This window comes from Dendrobates tinctorius, unplaced genomic scaffold (assembly GCF_039654945.1).
Source record: "Dendrobates tinctorius isolate UK_male_01 unplaced genomic scaffold, ASM3965494v1 ptg000059l, whole genome shotgun sequence".
Taxonomy (NCBI): Eukaryota; Metazoa; Chordata; class Amphibia; order Anura; family Dendrobatidae; genus Dendrobates; species Dendrobates tinctorius.
Genome location: NW_027361727.1, coordinates 19,316,069 through 19,335,780, shown reverse-complemented (window position 1 = coordinate 19,335,780; position 19,712 = coordinate 19,316,069). Strand labels below are relative to the sequence as shown.

General features: G+C 45.9%; 1 protein-coding gene across 1 annotated transcript; it reads left to right on the top strand.

Annotated features, from left to right (window-relative positions):
- The first annotated feature begins 787 nt into the window (after positions 1 to 787).
- On the top strand, positions 788 to 18,965 carry UBXN1 (UBX domain protein 1). The gene is made up of 10 exons (XM_073578523.1): positions 788 to 943; positions 5,098 to 5,158; positions 6,960 to 7,013; positions 7,088 to 7,212; positions 7,410 to 7,455; positions 9,371 to 9,562; positions 11,227 to 11,278; positions 15,227 to 15,355; positions 15,477 to 15,660; positions 18,726 to 18,965. Exons 2-10 carry the CDS (start codon positions 5,100 to 5,102, stop codon positions 18,764 to 18,766), a joined length of 882 nt encoding a protein of 293 aa, XP_073434624.1. The 5' UTR covers positions 788 to 943; positions 5,098 to 5,099; the 3' UTR covers positions 18,767 to 18,965.
- Positions 18,966 to 19,712: the final 747 nt, after the last annotated feature.

Here is a 19,712-nt window from a genome sequence, read left to right as displayed (position 1 = left end):
TTAAAATGCAATAACAGGCGATCAAAAGATCATATCTGCACCAAAATGGTATCATAAAGAACGTCAACCCGGCACGCAAAAAATAAGCCCTCACCTATCCCGAGATCACGAAAAATGGAGACGCTCCGGGTATCGGAAATGGCACAATTTTTTTTTAGCAAACATTGGAGTTTTTTTTCACCACTTTTATAAGAACCTGGACACGTTTGGTGTCTATGAACTTGTAACGACCTGGAGAATAATAATGGCAGGGCAGTTTTAGCATTTAGTGAACCTAGTGAAAAAGCCAAACAAAAAAACAAGTGTGGGGTTGCACTTTTTTGCAATTTCACCGCACTTGGAATTTTTTTCCTGCTTTAGAGTACGTGACATGGTGAAACCAATAGTGATGTACAACTCGTCCCGCAAAAAATAAGCCCTCACACGGCCATAGTGAGGGAAAAATAAAAAAGCTATGGCCCCGGGAAGAAGGGGAGTGAATGGGAGCGATGCATAGAATGACGTGTTGTGCGCCATGTACACTGCGCTCGCTGCACTTCTCCATAAGCCAAATATTCGCCTCCAACCCCTTTGTGCCGGGGAAGACGCCATTGTTCTACCTCTCTCTTTGCACGATATAAAGAGTGACAAGAAGCCGCAGCTCATACACTTGGCCGTAATACACACGCAGACTGCTGAGCCGTGCGGTCACCGGCCGACAACAATGAGAAACAGCCGGCAGCGAGGCCGCAGCGCAGTCACCGCTCCCGTTGCTAAGCAGCGGTTTGAGGGCCGCCTCCTCGACGTACGCGCTACGCATTACGCACGAGGAAGAAGCGGAAAAAAAAAAAAAACCTCCATTGAGCTTCTATTGTCCCCTATCGGCTTCCGTACATAGTGGGACGCGGTTCCATCCCCCGCCCCTCTTCGGGTGCAGCGTCACGTGGTTTTCCAGGAGCCGCCGGTGAGTGAGATCACGTGACGTCAGCGGCCTCTTGACTCCGTCTCTGTCCCGGTGTATAGGATGGTGGCGCTTATCTCGTTGTTTGGTGCAGGAGGCGGTTGTGGCGTTCGTCCATCCCGGCACCGGCGCATTGTCTGCGGTCACACACGTGCAGACATATATACACTTGTATAGATGTGCCGCATGTCAGTCCTAGGCGGGGGGGTTAACCCTGCATGTGCTGGGCTAGGCGGAGGCTGCTCGGATGACCGGACCCCTCGCCGGTCCATTGTTTTCCTGGCATCACGTATTTCATCTATGGGGTTGGATTTAAAGGGAATGTCTGGAGCCTTAAAGGGGTTGTTGAGGTGTCTGATATTGATAACTAATCCTTAGGGTAGGACATCGGTGATTTGCAGAAGCCGCTCCATCAGCCATGGTGGTCATCTGTGGCCTCTGCATGGAGCCCTGAGAACTGCTGATCACCTCCTGACACCTCTTGATTAGTTCACCTGGTGTGACATTATCTTGGCGGCCTGACATCATTGCTGCTGCTTGATGTTATTGTTACTACGTGACATCATTGTTGCTGCTTGATATTATTGTTACTACGTGACAACATTGTTGCTGCGTGACAACATTATTGCTGCATGACATCGTTGCTGCTGCGTGACGTCGTTGTTGCTGCGTGACGTCGTTGTTGCTGCGTGACGTCGTTGTTGCTGCGTGACGTCGTTGTTGCTGCGTGACGTCGTTGTTGCTGCGTGACGTCGTTGTTGCTGCGTGACGTCGTTGTTGCTGCGTGACGTCGTTGTTGCTGCGTGACGTCGTTGTTGCTGCGTGACGTCGTTGTTGCTGCGTGACGTCGTTGTTGCTGCGTGACGTCGTTGTTGCTGCGTGACGTCGTTGTTGCTGCGTGACGTCGTTGTTGCTGCGTGACGTCGTTGTTGCTGCGTGACGTCGTTGTTGCTGCGTGACGTCGTTGTTGCTGCGTGACGTCGTTGTTGCTGCGTGACGTCGTTGTTGCTGCGTGACGTCGTTGTTGCTGCGTGACGTCGTTGTTGCTGCGTGACGTCGTTGTTGCTGCGTGACGTCGTTGTTGCTGCGTGACGTCGTTGTTGCTGCGTGACGTCGTTGTTGCTGCGTGACAACATTGTTGCTGCTTGATGTTATTGTTGCTGCGTGACGTCGTTGTTGCTGCGTGACGTCGTTGTTGCTGCGTGACGTCGTTGTTGCTGCTTGATGTTATTGTTACTACGTGACGTCGTTGCTGCTGCGTGACGTCGTTGCTGCTGCGTGACGTCGTTGCTGCTGCTTGATGTGGCACCAGACCAGCTAATCAAAAGAAGAACCTCAAGTGCCAAGAGGTGAGGGGTGGTTCTCAGGGCTCCCGTCTGACGGTCCTAGATGGAAAGAGTCCTGCGAATCGATTTGCAGCATCTCTAATCATTATCAGATTATTGGGGTCCCACACTACACCCCATCTTTAAATCATCTGTTAGTATCAGAACAGTAGGAGCTGTTTTTGGCAGCAGCAGTAACAGCTGATCGGAGGCGACCGGGTGTCGGGCATTGACCTCCCACCAATCTGTCCCACCCTAATGCTCTGTTGTCAGTCCTAACCGCAGGAGAAAATGAAATAAATACAATGTGTGTAAATAGTTACAAAAGACAAACAAATTGTAAATAAACTCCTTTTACAAATGGCCAATCGCCGCTACCATCGCTATGCCTTGTGCCAAGGAATCTGCTGGAGACAGACGTCTCTGAACTGCCGCATGTATGCTTTTTCTTTTTTTTTCTTTTTGGAAAGTCTTAAAAATCTCTCGAAGTGTTTGGTTTTTTCATTTGTTTTTCCTTTTGTATGTGTGTTTGAGACCTTTCACTTATCACTTAAAGGGGTATTCTACAGTTTGTAAGTTCCCAATTGCAGGGGGTCCGACTGCTAGGACATGTACCGATCCCAAAGGACGGGTGTTCTGAAGAGCTGGTGTGAATGGCGGTAATATGAACTGCCCCTCTGTTAAAGGGAATCTGTCAGCAGGCTTTTACTATGTAATCTGAGGCCAGCGTGAGGTAGGGACTGTCCGGTCCAAGCCGATAAGTCTGCAGTCGGGGCATAGTCAAGTGTATGGAATGAGGCTGCTTGCACTGGCCGGGAGTGTGTATAGCTCATTCATACCCTCCGGTCCCAGTTCAGAAACTGGGGAATTCCCGCAGCGCACAGTGTCTGCGCTCAGGGGATTCATAAGTCTGTAGTCATTCTGTGTTTATCGATTTGGAATGGACAACCTCTTTAAAACACATAATTCAATGATGTGTCGCTTATCAGGTTGTGTGCTGTTGTTTACTTACAGTGAAGGTTTTATCACCTGGTGATTATCATTGCCCCTGACAAACTGGCACAATATCTCTGGTCTGACCATGCCCCCTCCTGTGATAAGCAGCTTACTGTCTATAGACAATTTACATACAGAGTCTGGTGTGTGTGTGTGTGTGTTGGGGGGGGGCAGCTTTCCCAGCTCTGTTTCATGTTGCATTTAAGTACTGTCTCTGATTGTATCACAGCTACTGCACCCATTAAGTGACACATCACTGGAGCCAGTGTCTGTGCCACTACATCATGCTGCTCAGGTGATGTAGCAAAAACCTGCTGGCAGATTCCATTTAATTCTCTATGGGAGGCTGCTGAGTTCAGGTCAGGAAAATCCTGTATCCAATCTGTGCATTACGGGCTGAGTATGGACTGTGAAATTATAAGCCACTTTTCCCCTCTCCCCCATTTCCTGAAACCCTCATCCACGCTAGGTAAAAAAAGAAAAATCGACTCAAATCTATCTGTGTCAAGAAATGGATTGCCAGGTCATTGCGGGTTCAGATTACAGCTCCTATTATTCTCTACAAAGAGAGAGGAATGAAGAGCGCTCAGAACTGGGAGACACCAGGCAGATTGTGCTGCAGCTTTAGGAAATGTATTTTACTTCCATGCTGGATTCACAGTCGCACAGCTCAGTACTGCTGTATAATGTCCTCCATGCTGCTCTCTGTGATCTACGTAGAAGGGAGAGCAGGAGCCTCTTTCCTTGTGTAGTATGTAGAAGGTTTTTTAATAGCTAGTCTTTTCCCACAAGCTCAGAGAGAACTAAAAATTAGGAGCCTGCAGAGGTGAAAAAAAGCAGTCTAAGAATTGGTAAAATGGCCAGAAATGTGTTATTTCCCCCAGATGCTTTACAAGAAATACCGTAAGTTCATTTTCTCCCGGTATCCGTACCTTCAGCATGGCAGCCGGGCAGGACTGTAACGCTATTTACTTGCAAATTGACCCGCTATCTACAGGTAAATAGCTTTTCCAATGTGCCAGGATCTTTTTAAATCTAAAACACAAGATGTTTCGCATATTTTACGGCTTCATCAGAGGTAGGGACCATGGCGTGGCTGTACTATAAAAGTATATGTACTTCAGAATGGTGCCACTGAAAAACACAACCAGGCTTGTAAAAAGTAACTCAGGCTTCAGAAATCTGTGCTTCACTGTCTGAATACTTGATCACAATGAACAGGTTGGCAGCGGGTTTCCTGACCCAAGCTTAACAATTGAGGTCTCTATTAACCCTCCCTAATGCAGGACTGGGTTACCTCAGTCAGTCTTAAAGACATTGAATTGAGTGGTGGGGCGCATGCTTGATCTCTCATTTCAAACGGGGGACTCGCGCTCTCATGAAACCTGGGTTTGTTACCGTTGACAAATGGCCGTGGTGCTCTGTACCTAAACCACCTGATGAAGCCTGGGTGAAACACATGTCTCTCTGCCTGCACAGCTGTGTTATTTTAGGGACTCCTGGTGTTATAATATATCTAGAAGATACATTTAGGTTTATACTCTACCGGAAAGCATTTTACCATGATGACAACGTATCACCTATCCTTACATCGCGGTCCATACCTGTGGTGCGAAACACATGGATTTGTGAAACTTTGCCCATGGGTCATTTCCATCTGTCCTACAACCTATGGAGGAAATTTGGGACCCCTGTCTTATTATCAATGGGGCCCCAGTGGTGGGACCCCTATTGGTCACGCACTTGTCACCGATTGTTTGGCTAAATGATAAGTTGTACTCTTGAAAAAGCCTACGTAGTCCTTGACCGTTGTACCCTTGTGTTTCCTATTTCTAGAAATGTCCGAGTGTTCAGCGCTGGAAAGCCTCATAGAGATGGGATTCCCCCCGAGCAGAGCGTAATATATATATTTCTTTATTCAACTCCTCTATGGTACAGTATGAGAAAAAGAAAAAATCCTCCAGAAACCGTGTCACAGGTTGCATGTGATGTTGCTGCTCAACTCCATTCACTTCAATGGCGCTGACCCGCAGTACCAGACATGGCCCATTAACCGACAGTGCTCGCAAACACAAGCTATTTTGCAATTTGCTGCCTATTCAAATTTCCAGTCGTTCTTGAGATAATAACTTTTTGTTTACAGCTCGTTGCCTAGGAAACCGACCACCTCTGCTTGGACAGCAGAATATGCACAGTGCTTACTTTTCTATCAGGCTTGTAAGCATTATTTTTAAAGCTAGTCAGGACAGTTGGAGAGCGCCATTTATTTCCATATCCCAGGCGGTGATTCCAAGTTAGACAGCAGCGGTGGTCGGTCTCCGAGGCAACGAGAAAAGCAATAGAAATGCATTAATATCTCAAGAATGGCTGCAAATTTCAATTAGCAGTAAATTGCAAAATTGCTCGTTTACACAAGCGCTATCCGACAGTAACCACCTAAGAAGACGGGGAGAGCTCTATATGGTAAAGGGGATAATACGGCTGAGCCAAAAGATTTGCAAGCTTCTGGTCCAGTATCAACGTTAATATCCTTGGCCAGCACTCAAAGGTGGCATCCTTGTGATCAGTAGACCACCCCGGGACATCGCATTAGGCCAAGTCGCTAGTCATCAGATGACGTCATTGGGGGGGTACTCTAGATGTCGGCATTCAAGTGTTGGGCGAGAAAGTCTGGATCATCAGCCACAAATAGCAGCGTAGACATCGCACCAGGGTCCTGAGAATCTTTTACTAGGGGACACCCATGATGGGTGGGGTTGTTACATTGTCGGACACTTTTATTCCCAATGCCTTTGAAACTTTGAGGAAGCAAGGCATAGTTGGTCTCACCACAGCCCATAGAAATGCATGGAGTCCTTTGTTGTAGGGTCACAGTCAAGTGATGAGCGCTGGAGCAAAAGAAGGTGGATTGTTTTAGCCACGTTACGTCATCACATTCCCACAAGGCGGCACCTACGCCGTAGATCTGAGCTACGGGTGACTTGATATTTGCAAAATCTGTCCACCGATATTTACATTAAAGGGGTATCCCAGCCTAAACTCCCTATCTACTGGTTTGGGTATAACTGTTAGACCGGTGACTGTCCCTGGACACAAGACGGTGGTCATTAAGGGGTGAATGGTGCAGCAGGTCCCTCGTTCTGGGGTCTAGTCACTGGGATCCTCACCAGTCTACCAGTTTTAGCACCATTGGAATCGGAGTTCTTTAATGGCTAAAGATGAGGACCACTGGGCCATTGGTTATTTGATCCATTCTGTTGAATGGCTTAAAGGGGTCTCTTTTCAGAAAATCACGATCTAAGGCAGACAAACCGTGCTTTTCTTACCCTCCCTGGGTCGAGCGCCAATGCGTCCGGCGTCACTTTTTAGCTGCTGTGCTGACGTCACATGGATAGCTCAGCAGCCAATCATTATGTTCGTGTAGAAAGAACACACCCGCTCCAAGCTCACTGATTGGCTCTCACTGCAGACAATAACACCGCACACAGGAAACAGCGGTGGAGACTCCCCTCCGGACTCGGGGATGGTGAATAAAGCATAGTGTATAACAGACACTGGATTTTCTGCCTCTAGGTGCTAACTGCAGAGTGCATATATGCCCCTAATCTATTAGGAATTATAGCTGGTGCAGTAGTTAAGAGTTGCCCCCGCGCCCTGGAGCTCAAAATAAACCTTTGTGCCGTCTCTTCCTGGAACAGGGAAAAAGCCGTGGCTGCCACTGGAAATCAAGGAATAGAGTCGGCCATGGACTGGTAAGGAGCGTCATCTCCGTGCACAGTGTACACAGGTCCCAATGTTTGCTGCAGTCTCATTGTGGCTCTTCCAGGCTGATGGAACATGAAGATGATCCTGACATCGATGAGCCGGTTGTGCTGGACACCAAAGAGGATGCGAGCAGGCAGGAGCCGCAAGAGATGGACACAGGTTCACCGGAAATGGACGCAAGTTCAGGTTAGAAATTCTAACCTATATATTGGGCAGGACCAGACTTTGGCTCCATATTGTTGGATGCTCGGTCCTTTTTTTTTTTTTTTTCCAGGTACACTGTCAGTGGGGACTTTAATGGGGACTACCTAGGGTCAGACGACGGTGAGCGGGGGCGGCGTAATTTTGTCTAATCGGTGTTGACCCTTTTGTTTCCTATAAAGAAAGAGCGTCTTTAACCGAGGAGGAGAAGGAGCGGCAGACGAGAAGGTAAATTTAATGAGAGCACCAGGATCTATAGGGTTCGCGACAAGGGGGGGCGAACTAACCTATCATTACCCGTTAAGAGCAACCTCGATAGGAGCAGAGCCGTGTTAGTTTTTTACGCGCGGTCTTTCAATGAGGTTTCCCATAGTTTTATCCTCCTGCTAATTGATAATGAATATGGTTACTTCCTTCTAGATGCTTGATGTACGTGTACGTCACACATCTGGCTTGGATGTATGGAACGGGCTCAAGAGCTGAGCCTGCTCTTAGCATGGTGGCTGCCTGCTGTGTTATACTGCCTGCACCTGCCTTTTACAGCATCGACCAGAACTAGCTCAGATTGCTGCTGTTTAACCACTGAATTACCACCGTCCATCTCTGATCCCTGAGGCTTACCGTATCTGGTGGCCGACGCCATGACGTGGTCGGAGGAGGGGTGCCCATGGGTAGGGGACCCATCGTTTTTGTTGCAATATCTACGGCGCCCCCTACTGTTCTTTTATTTTTTTTCAGAGTGTCCATGTAATGTGCTAGTGATAGGAAGCTGCTGATTCTTATGGACAGCCTGTACAATAGTAGGAATCCCTCTGTTGCGCTTCTGTTTAAACTTCCAGGAGGTAGGACTGGGCATGTGTGGCTGTTGGTACGGGAACATCCTGGGACATTCCCTTTAGGCTAAGTTCACACGTACCGGAACTCTCGCGGAAATTACCGCTAGAATTCCGGAATTCCATTCCGCGGGAAAATCGCATTTTAAATTCCCGCGATTTTCCCGTGGAAAAACTAGCATTTTCCAAGCGATCTGTAGCATCGCTTGGAGAACTGATTGACAGGTTGGTCACACTCGTCAAACATAGTGTTTGACAAGTGTGATCAACTTTTTACTACTGAGGCCGCCTATGCAGCATCAGTAGTAAAAGATAAAAAGTAAAAAAAATAAAAAATGGTGTTATTCTTACCTTCCGATGTCCCGCGCAGTCTTCCCAGTAATCCTTTGCGAAAATGCCCGCGATGACTCGCGGTAATTCGCAATGACGTCGTGCGAATGACCGCGAGATTTCGCGATCCCGCGTGAACGGACGCCATCGCGGGCATTTTCGCAAAGGATTACTGGGAACGGGAGCGTGGAGAGAGACGGGAAGGCTGCGCGAGACGCCGTAAGGTAAGAATAACAATATTTTTTATTTTAAATTCTATTTTTTACAGGGATATGGTGCCCAAAGCCCGGAGGACAGTCTCCTCTCCTCCGGACTGTGGGTACCATCCGCAAATGTTCTGCTTACTTTTCGCATGGTGTGCACAGCCACATGCGGGAAGTAAGCGGAACAATGCATTCCTATGGGTGCGGGATCACCGCGATTCCGCAAAATTAATGCGCATGCTGCGTTTTTTACCGCGAAGCGATTCCGCCACGGTAAAAACCGCAGCATCAGCACAGCATTGCGGAATCCCATAGGAATGCTTATTTTTCTCGGCAAAATCGCGCTGTTAAAACCGCCGCGGAAGCACGAAAAAAAACGCCACGTGTGAACTCAGCCTTAAAGGGAAAAAAAATACTATCCCAATACATGGTATGTGCAATAACATACTATAACATATTAGCAATATTAGTATATACCTCCAATTAGAAATGTATTATAGTTCTTCTGATTAGCTATATCGCTTACCCTATGTGCAGGGCATTGCAGCAACTTGGGTATCCATGGTTACGACCACTCATATAGTGACAGTTAGTTATAACCATGGATACCTAAGCTACTGCAATGCCCTGCACATGGGGTAAGCAACATAGCTAATCAGAACTGTACTACATTACTAAATGGAGGGATTTGCTAATATTATTATTACTGATGATCGACTGAAATGTTAATATGACACTAAATGCTGAGAATGATTCCTTGCTGATATCTGTCCACAGGATGATGGAGCTGATAGCACAAAAGCAACAAGAGCGAGAAGAGCGAGAAAAGAGGGAGAGAATCGAGCAGGAGAAACAGAGGCGGAAGCAAGGACAGGAGTTATCCGTAATCCGACAGAAGATGCAGGAGCAAGAAATGCAGAAAGCAGCGGAAGACAGGAGGAGGGAGAAACAGGAGGAAAGGATGGCCAGGTGAAGCGACCGCTGGCAAAAATGCTGATTTAAGGGAATAGGTTGCCCGGTTTGATGACCCTTCAGTACATATCCGCGGGACGGATGGGGGCAGCTCCGACTTTACTTGACTCCCGCATTACAGTCACACGCCGGAGAGGCGGACGTGCGGACATATGACCCTCTCCCTAAAGTCTATCCTAGTTTTCAGGACGCTTCAGAAGAGAGCACTGTACGCAAGCATGGCCGCCTGTGTACCCCTTATCAGGTGCATAGAATCACCAAATCTCAACGTCCCCTATTTTTCTAACAGGAAGCGTCCCCGGAAGTGAGCAGAGTGTGCATTACACCCAGTGATTGCTAGTAACGATCATTGCTCTTCCTATACCGCGGTTTTTTCGAGCATGCCGAAGACACTTGGTTAGCACATGAGCATGCTCAGATAACACCGTTGAAACTTTGCAAATCACTTTACTTGGGGATTTGTTGTCATTCAGAAAAAAACATCTTGTGTACGTGGCATCCAAATCCCTGGCTTTTCCCCAGTCTTTTTGCCAGTCTTCACCTACCTTGATATCAGAGCGTACTCATTGGGAGTACAGATGATGGCAGTGATGGGTCCGCACCTTTCTCCTCTTAAGTGTTGGGCTTACCAGGACAATCTCCTACCCAGAGTTAGTGAGACACGAAGGCTGAGCTTGACCCATCACTGCCATCACCTGTACTCTAAACGACTACATTCTGACATCAGTATACTACAATTAGTAGAAAATGAGCCATTTATGTTGCTAAACCATCTTTGCTGTTTAACCGTTTAGATGCCCCGTTAATAACTAACAGCAGCATTTAAACGGTTTGATTGCCAGTGCGAGGCACGAACGTAAGTGTCCAACCGCAAGGTGCTGACGGGTTACCATTGCAGCCTGAAACCTGCGGAAAGCCCCCCGGTCACTGCCATATTGTGGCCGGGCGTCATAGGAGGTGGTCACTTTCCCTTTATTGCTGCAATACAGAGGAATTGCTGTATGTAGTACGAGACGAACTGACGATCGCAGGTTCAGGTCCATAAAGACCATTGAAAAGTACAGTGAAAATTACAGTGAAAATTACATTAAAAAATGTTATTAAAGATATTTGTTCTCCCCCCCCAAAAAAAAAAAAAAAAAAAAAATTGCATGTACCTCAAAATGGTACCGTTAAAAACTACAGCTTTTGCATACACAAAAAAAAAAGATCTCCAGCGACAGAAAAATAAAAAGTCACAGCTTTCAGAAAAATGCGACAGAAGCCAAATGTGCGTGTTCAAAGTTCTTAATTTTTTTTGTGACCATATAAAAAATGTAAAAAAAAATAAATATATAAAAACCCTGTACAAGTTTGGTACATTTTTTTTTCCAGTTTTCCGGAACGGTGAAGTAAATGCTGTCACTCAGGGCTGCAAATCGTTCCGTAATAAATAAGCCCACGTACGGTTATGTCTGCGGGAAAAATAAGTTATGGATTTTGAAAGAAGGGGAGCGAAAAGATAAAAACAGATCAAAATGAAAAATGTCCCATTCATGGTTGGGGTCAGTACGGCAAAGAGGTGACGTCGGATATTAGGGCTTCATACATGGTGGTACGGTGTGAATAGCGTGATGCACAAGCGTAGAGTAGTCATCGCCTCACTTTCTCCTTCCTTACAGAGAACGCGTCAAAGAGAAAATTGCGCGAGACAAAGCCGAGCGAGCGAGAAGGGTGAGTGCGACCAGCGGATCCTGGACTGTAGGGTACACCTCCAGTCATTCTTACCAATCCGTGAAACCAGTAGTGTCTGGGTCTGGTCCCTTATATCTAATATATAAAGCTCAATGTGTATGTATGTATGTGTGTGTGTATGTCCGGGATAGGCATCCGCACCGTCGCAGCTACAGCCACAAAATTTGGCACAGTCACACGTCTGGACCCCGAGAGCATCATAGGCTATGTTGTGAGGCGAAATTTTAACCCCCTAGAAATTTTTATACTAGCTGAAGAGCCCGGCGCTGCCCAGGCATAGTAACTAACTGTGGATAGTTATAACAAATTATAATTATCCTCCATCCCATAGTCCCGTGTACATATACCCATCATACATATCCACCATCCCATAGTCCCGTGCCCATATACCCATCATACATATTCGCCATCCCATAATCGAGTGCCCATATACCCATCATACATATCCGCCATCCCATAGTCAAGTGCCCATATACTCATCACACATTCTCCATCCCATAGTCCCATGCCCATATACCCATCATACATATCCTCAATCCCATAGTCCAGTGCCCATATACCCATCATACATATCCACCATCCCATAGTCCCGTGCCCATATACCCATCACACATTCTCCATCCCATAGTCCCATGCCCATATACCCATCATACATATCCTCAATCCCATAGTCCAGTGGCCATATACCCATCATACATATTCGCCATCCCATAATCGAGTGCCCATATACCCATCATACATATCCGCCATCCCATAGTCAAGTGCCCATATACCCATCACACATTCTCCATCCCATAGTCCCATGCCCATATACCCATCATACATATCCACCATCCCATAGTCCCGTGCCCATATACCCATCATACATATTCGCCATCCCATAATCGAGTGCCCATATACCCATCACACATATCCTCCATCCCATAGTCAAGTGCCCATATACCCATCACACATTCTCCATCCCATAGTCCCGTGCCCATATACCCGTCATACATATCCTCAATCCCATAGTCCAGTGGCCATATACCCATCATACATATTCGCCATCCCATAATCGAGTGCCCATATACCCATCACACATATCCTCCATCCCATAGTCAAGTGCCCATATACCCATCACACATTCTCCATCCCATAGTCCCGTGCCCATATACCCGTCATACATATCCTCAATCCCATAGTCCCGTGCCCATATACCCATCATACATATCCGCCATCCCATAGTCAAGTGCCCATATACCCATCACACATTCTCCATCCCATAGTCCCATGCCCATATACCCATCACACATATCCTCAATCCCATAGTCCAGTGGCCATATACCCATCATACATATTCGCCATCCCATAATCGAGTGCCCATATACCCATCACACATATCCTCCATCCCATAGTCAAGTGCCCATATACCCATCACACATTCTCCATCCCATAGTCCCGTGCCCATATACCCGTCATACATATCCTCAATCCCATAGTCCAGTGGCCATATACCCATCATACATATTCGCCATCCCATAATCGAGTGCCCATATACCCATCACACATATCCTCCATCCCATAGTCAAGTGCCCATATACCCATCACACATTCTCCATCCCATAGTCCCGTGCCCATATACCCGTCATACATATCCTCAATCCCATAGTCCCGTGCCCATATACCCATCATACATATCCGCCATCCCATAGTCAAGTGCCCATATACCCATCACACATTCTCCATCCCATAGTCCCATGCCCATATACCCATCACACATATCCTCAATCCCATAGTCCAGTGGCCATATACCCATCATACATCCTCCATCTTATAGTCAACCATTATGACATCATAATGAGCGGCGGGGCTTGCAACCTATGATGACATCAGCGTCGCCATGGCAACCATTGTGACATCATAATGAGGGGCGGGGCTTGACGCGCACACACTTTTTCCCCAGTATGTAGATAGGGGCAAAATTGTTTGGTGAATTGGAACGCGCGGGGTTAAAATTTTGCCTCACAACATAGCCCATGACGCTCTCGGGGTCCAGACGTGTGACTGTGCCAAATTTTGTGGCTGTAGCTGCAACGGTGCAGATGCCAATCCCGGACATACACACACACACACATACACACTTTGAGCTATATATAATATATATATATATATATATATATATATATATATATATATATATATATATATATTTATTTATGTGCATGTGTAATATATATATATATATATATATATATTTGTATCTACCGTATTTTTCGGACTATAAGACACACTTTTTCCCAAAAAATTTTTTGGGGAAAATGGGTGTGTGTCTTAATAGTCAGAACATACTTACAAATGCTGCGGCAGCTGTGCTCTGTGCGGCGGTGCTCTGTGCTGGGGCAGCAGCGGCTCTCTGTGCTGTGTGGGGGGGCTCCGCCGGCATTTTGTCAAAGTCCGGAGGCCCCCCAGCTCCATTGCTGTGATGCGGTGGCCTCCGGGAAAATGGCCGCTGGGGGGCGGCGCATGCTCAGATTCAGATCTTTGTAATGGGATGAGATCTAGGTGCCGAGATCTGAATCTGAGCATGCGCTGCCCCCAGCGGCCATTTTCCCAGAGGCCACCACATCGCAGCAATGGAGGTGCGGGGGCCTCTGGGCTTTGACAAAATTCCAGCGGACCCCCCCACGCAGCACAGAGCATCACCAGCCTGGGATGCGTTTTCCCAGAGGCCACTGCACCAGCCTGGACCACCAAACAACCCTGTGACCACTCCTGCACCTCTACCTATCCCCCCCCCCCCCCAGTAAACTGAATTCGGACTGTAAGACGGACCCCCATTTGACACATTATTTTTTTTCCCTATTTTCTTTTTGAAAATTTGGAATGCGTCTTATGGTCGGGTGCGTCTTATAGTCCGAAAAATACGGTATACAATCTGTCCTGAATGTTGCAGCCAGGATCATATTCTTCACCAATCGTTACACCGATGCCTCTACCTTGTGCCAGCCATTACACTGGCTACCCATCCACTCCAGAATTCAGTATAAACTTATTACCCTCACCCACAAAGCCCTCCATGGCTCAGCACCACCCTACATCTCCTCCCTCGTCTCAGCCTACCACCCTACCCGCGCCCTCCGCTCTGCTGATGACCTGAGGTTAGCATCCACAATAATCAGAAGCTCCCACTCCCATCTCCAAGACTTTTCACCTGCTGCGCCAATTCTTTGGAATGCACTGCCCAGGTTAATACGATTCCCAATCCCCACAGTTTTAAGCGTGCCTTAAAAACGCATTTGTTCTGACTTCCCTACCGCCTCAACGCATTAACCTAACGATCCCTGTGTGGCTCATTCAAATTTTTTTTTACCATATTCAGGATCTTTGCATCATATTCTCACACGCTTTATGCATTTAATAGCCCTCTGTGTCTGTACTGTAACATATTTAGACTGTTAACAGGTTCATGCTGCAACAATTCTTACACTATGGCTGGTCCAAACAATAAAAGCAATTGTTACCACCCACCTTTCGTGTCTACCTCTTTCCTCATAGACTGTAAGCTTGCGAGCAGGGCCCTCATTCCTCTTGGTATCTGTTATGATCTATGTGATTATTGTTATGCTGTAATGTCTGTGGTCTGTACAAATCCCCTCTGAAATGTAAAGTGCTGCGGAATATGTCGGCGCTATAGAAATAAAATTTATTATTATACACACACACATATCTAACACACACACGTGCATATATATTTTTCCCAGTGGGAGCCTCTTAGTGATGTATGCCTATAAGGTCGGACACTGAGCCCTTCCATCAGGAATATTCTGTACATCGGATGATCCTTCTGATATAAGCCTTTGTCCGTAGTCTCTGATGATGTGAACCTTAGTAATATCCGCCTTCATGTGCCGCAGCCGATTCAGCTTTGCCTTACGATTTTTGTTTCAGTACGGAGGGTCCACATCAGATCCAATATCTCCCCCTGCAGAGTCGCCTCCGGCAGCGCCCACGCCCTCCCCATCGTCCCCTGTACAGGAGCCTCTCGCCAAGAAGGAATACGATGAGTGCCGGATTCAGGTAAATGGGGGAATGAACCCAGACTGAAAATCTGCAGCATAAATTAAACGGACCGCAGGTATAACCGGTCTGCTGTAACCTCCTGGTGTGCACGTACCCTAATAGTCTCCTCCGCCCACAGGTGCGCCTACTTGATGGCACAGCCCTGTCTCATACATTTCGTGCCCGTGAGCAACTGGCAGCCGTCCGCTTATATGTGGAGCTAAACTGGCCGGGCGGTCCAGAGGGGCCGTTCAACCTTCTGACTTCTTTCCCCCGGCGAGTCTTCACAGAGGAAGATATGGAGAAACCACTACAGGAACTTGGTGAGAAGTCATTTCAGTTTATAGTCCACTACTCCCCCGCTTGGACTATTCGGTAAATGTGTTATACCGGAAATAATAGACCCCCCCTTACCATAGATACTGTGGGGAATGGCAAATCCAGGAACAGGCATCATTAACCCCTTCATGGCCGGAGCTTTTTCCGGTTTTGCGTTTTCGTTTTTCGCTCCCCTTCTTCCCAGAGCCATGACTTTTTTTTTATTTTTCCATCACTATGGCCGTGTGAGGGCTTGTTTATTGCGGGACGAGTTGTACTTTTGAACGACACCATTGGTTTTACTATGTCGTGTACTAGAAAACGGGAAAAAATTCCAAGTGCAGTGAAATTGCAAAAAAAGTGCAATCTCACACTTGTTTTTTGTTGTTTGGCTTTTTTGCTTGGTTCACTAAATGCTAAACCTGACCTGCCATTATTATTCTCCAGGTCATTACGAGTTCATAGACTCCAAACATGTCCAGGTTCTCTTTTACCTAAGTGCTGAAAAAAAAATTCCAAACGTTTGTGAACTGGGGTCGGGTGAGGGCTTCTTTTTTGTGCGGCGAGCTGGCGTTTTTAATGATACCAATTTTGTGCAGATCCGATCTTTTGATCGCCCGTTATTGCAATTTAATGCAATGTCGCAGCGACCCAAAAAAAGGTATTTCAGGCGTTTTGACTCCTTTTCCCCGCTACACCGTTTAGCGATCAGGTTAATCCTTTTTTTTATTGATACATCGGGCGATTCTGAACGCGGTGATACCAAATATGTGTATGTATGATTTTTTTCTTATTGTTTTATTTTGAATGGGGTGAAAGGAGGGTGATTTAATCTTTTTATATATATTTTTTTTATATATATTTTTATACAATTTTTTTTTTTTTTTTTTTTTTTTTACTTTTGGCATGCTTCAATAGCCTCCATAGGAGGCTAGAAGCTGGCACAACTTAATCAGCTCTGCTACATAGAGGCGATGATCAGATCACCTCTATATAGCAGAATCACTGACTTGTTATGAGCGCCAACCACTGGGTGGTGCTCATAGCAATTCGGCACTGACAACCATAGAGGTCTCCAAACCTCAGGTTGTCATGCCGACACACCGGTGACCCGTGATGACGTGACGTGGGTCACCGATGGCCAGAGGCGCCATTTAAATGCCGCTGTCAACGTTTGACAGCGGCATTTAGCTAGTTATTAGACATGGGTGGATCGCGTTTCCACCCGCGACTATTGTGCCCACATGTCAGCTGTTCATGTGGGCTCACCGCCGGAGCCCACATCAAAGCGGGGGATACCGACATCGGCGTGCTACTACTATTAGTAAGGGGTTAAAAAAATTCACATTCTTCCTTAGAGGAAAACTTCGTTTACAGTCCGTCATTAGCTCTAACTGGAGAACTCCATAGTCTCACTGCTTGCACAGTAAAAAAATCCATAGTCTCACTACTTATACCGTAAAGAATCCATAGTCTCACTGCTTATACAGTAAAGAATCTGTAGTCTCACAACTCGTACAGTAAAGAATCCATAGACTTATAGCTCACACAATAAGGAATCCATAGTCTCACTATTTATACAGTAAAGAATATGTAGTCTCATTACTCATACAACAAAGAATCCATAGTCTCACTGCTCTTACAGTAAAGAATCTGTAGTCTCACTACTCGTACAGTAAAGAATCCATAGACTTATAGCTCACACAATAAGGAATCCATAGTCTCACTATTTATACAGTAAAGAATATGTAGTCTCATTACTCATACAACAAAGAATCCATAGTCTCACTGCTCTTACAGTAAAGAATCCATAGTCTCACTGCTCTTACAGTAAAGAATCCATAGTCTCACTGCTCTTACAGTAAAGAATCCATAGTCTCATTACTCATACAACAAAAAATCCATAGTCTCACTGCTCTTACAGTAAAGAATCCATAGTCTCCTTGCTCTTACAGTAAAGAATCCATAGTCTCACAGCTCGCACAGTAAAGAATCCATAGTCTGTGAATACAACTGAAGACAAAAAGGTTTAGCATGGCAGTGCTTTTTCTATCGTATTAACATCGGGTTACATCCTTGGCTTACATAAAACACCTACACTGGGATCTTGGGTGCACGTCCAGACCAAGTAGACAGTAGCTTGTAACTTGCAAAAGAAATAAGGAGAATGGTGGCACTCACCGTCCCTTTAAAAACACCTTTTATTTGAACATCATAAAAGTCAGGACGCGGCATCCACTCTATACTCTCCTGCCTCTGCGGAATGTTATGATGTTCCAACAAAAGGCATTTTTAAAGGGACGGTGAGTGCCACCATTCTCCTTATTTATTTTGCAAGTTACAAGAATCCATAGCCCCACTGCTCTTACAGTAAAGAATCCATAGCCCCACTGCTCTTACAGTAAAGAATCCATAGCCCCACTGCTCTTATAGTAAAGAATCCATAGCCTCACTGCTCTTACAGTAAAGAATCCATCGTCTAACGGGTCACACAGTAAAGAGTCTAATCTCGCTGCTCATACAGGAAAGAATCCATATACTGACAGCTCTCACAATAATAATAGTCTCACTACTTACACAGTAAAGACTCTGTAGTCTTATTACTTGCACAGTAAAGAATCCATTGTCTCACTGCTCATAAAGTACAGAATCCTCTGGCTCACAGCTCGTACAGTAAAGAATCCAGTCTCACTACTTGTACAATAAAGAATCCGTAGTCTTAATGCTCATAAAGTAAAGGATCCACAGTCTGTGCTGATGATTACATCTTCTTTCCTCCATAGAGGATGACCTCTTGTGATCGTTGCAGTCCTATATTTGTACATTGTTCTGCCATGCTTCAATCCTCACATATTGATGTGAAATGTACTTTTAGCCAGTTTGAAAGTTATCGGCGGCGATGAAAGTTGTGAGGAGACAACTGAGGCCATAAACGTATTGTGGCCTGACACGTTGCGCCACCTTTAGACCTTTTCTGTTGATATCTTTGCTGCTTTTATGTGTTTTTATCTGGGATTATTGTGGCCTTTTTTGTCTCTCGCCTGCTCTGATTGTCGTGACTTTTCTCCAGGTTTGGTGCCTTCTGCAGTCTTGATTGTTGCTAAAAAATAAAACTGCACAAAGATCTTTCCCGTCTGAAATCAACCAAAAAAAAAAGTGAAAGCGGAGAAAACCTGAAAACGGAGACCAACACGGAGGAAAATCAGCAACTTGTGTTGTAAGGAGGATCACACAGACTGACTCCCTCACCTCCCCGGAGTGTGATGTACTAGATTAAGTATTTCCGGGGTAATAAAGCTGTTGTGTGACACCCTGCTCTCTCGGTCATGTCTGTCATAGGGGGTCATTATAGTGTTTCCACCGACAGCGAGGGACCAGAAGAACTGCCTGAAAATCCATCGTAACCCATTGATTCTATCCCGACATTAAACACTTACAGGGAATGTGTCATCAGAAAATGAACACTTGTTTAATTCATGCTTTGTCTTACATTATTTGTTTTTTCCAATCACAATCTGTATTTAAAAAAAAAAAAAATGGTAATCTTGTAGGGTTCACACCAGTCACTGGGGCTTTTAAACTCTAGGTTCCTGTTGTTTCAGGAAACAACACATGTACATAACCACAATACTCAGATCCCCAGACCTGTATTGAAGGGTCTAATGAGCATGAGGTCATTGTGACTGGATCCTGTGTTATCAGTTATTGTACAAGAGGAGGAGGTGAGCTGTGACATCCCCTATTGTGAATGATGTATCCCATGTTATCAGTCACTGTACAGGAGGACATCACCTATTGTGAATGGTGGATCCTGTGTTATCTGCTGTAGATAGAGGTGTTATCAGTTGTTGAGGAAGAGGAGGTGAGCTGTGACGTCACCAAATGTGACTGATGTATCCCATGTTTTCAACTGTATATAGGTGTTATCAATCACTGTACAGGAGGAGGTGAGCTGTGATATCACCTATTGTTAATGTTGGATCCTGTGTTATCTACTGTATATAGGTGTTATCAGTCATTGTACAGGAGGAGGTGAGCTGTGACATCACCTATTGTG

Bases quoted from the DNA above. Each gene is read 5' to 3' on its own strand.
- UBXN1 (XM_073578523.1), top strand. From the start codon at position 5,100: ATGTCCGAGTGTTCAGCGCTGGAAAGCCTCATAGAGATGGGATTCCCC. The intron at 7,456-9,370 runs GTAAATTTAATG...ATCTGTCCACAG, and splicing joins AAGGAGCGGCAGACGAGAAG to GATGATGGAGCTGATAGCAC. The intron at 11,279-15,226 runs GTGAGTGCGACC...TTTTTGTTTCAG, and splicing joins AAGCCGAGCGAGCGAGAAGG to TACGGAGGGTCCACATCAGA.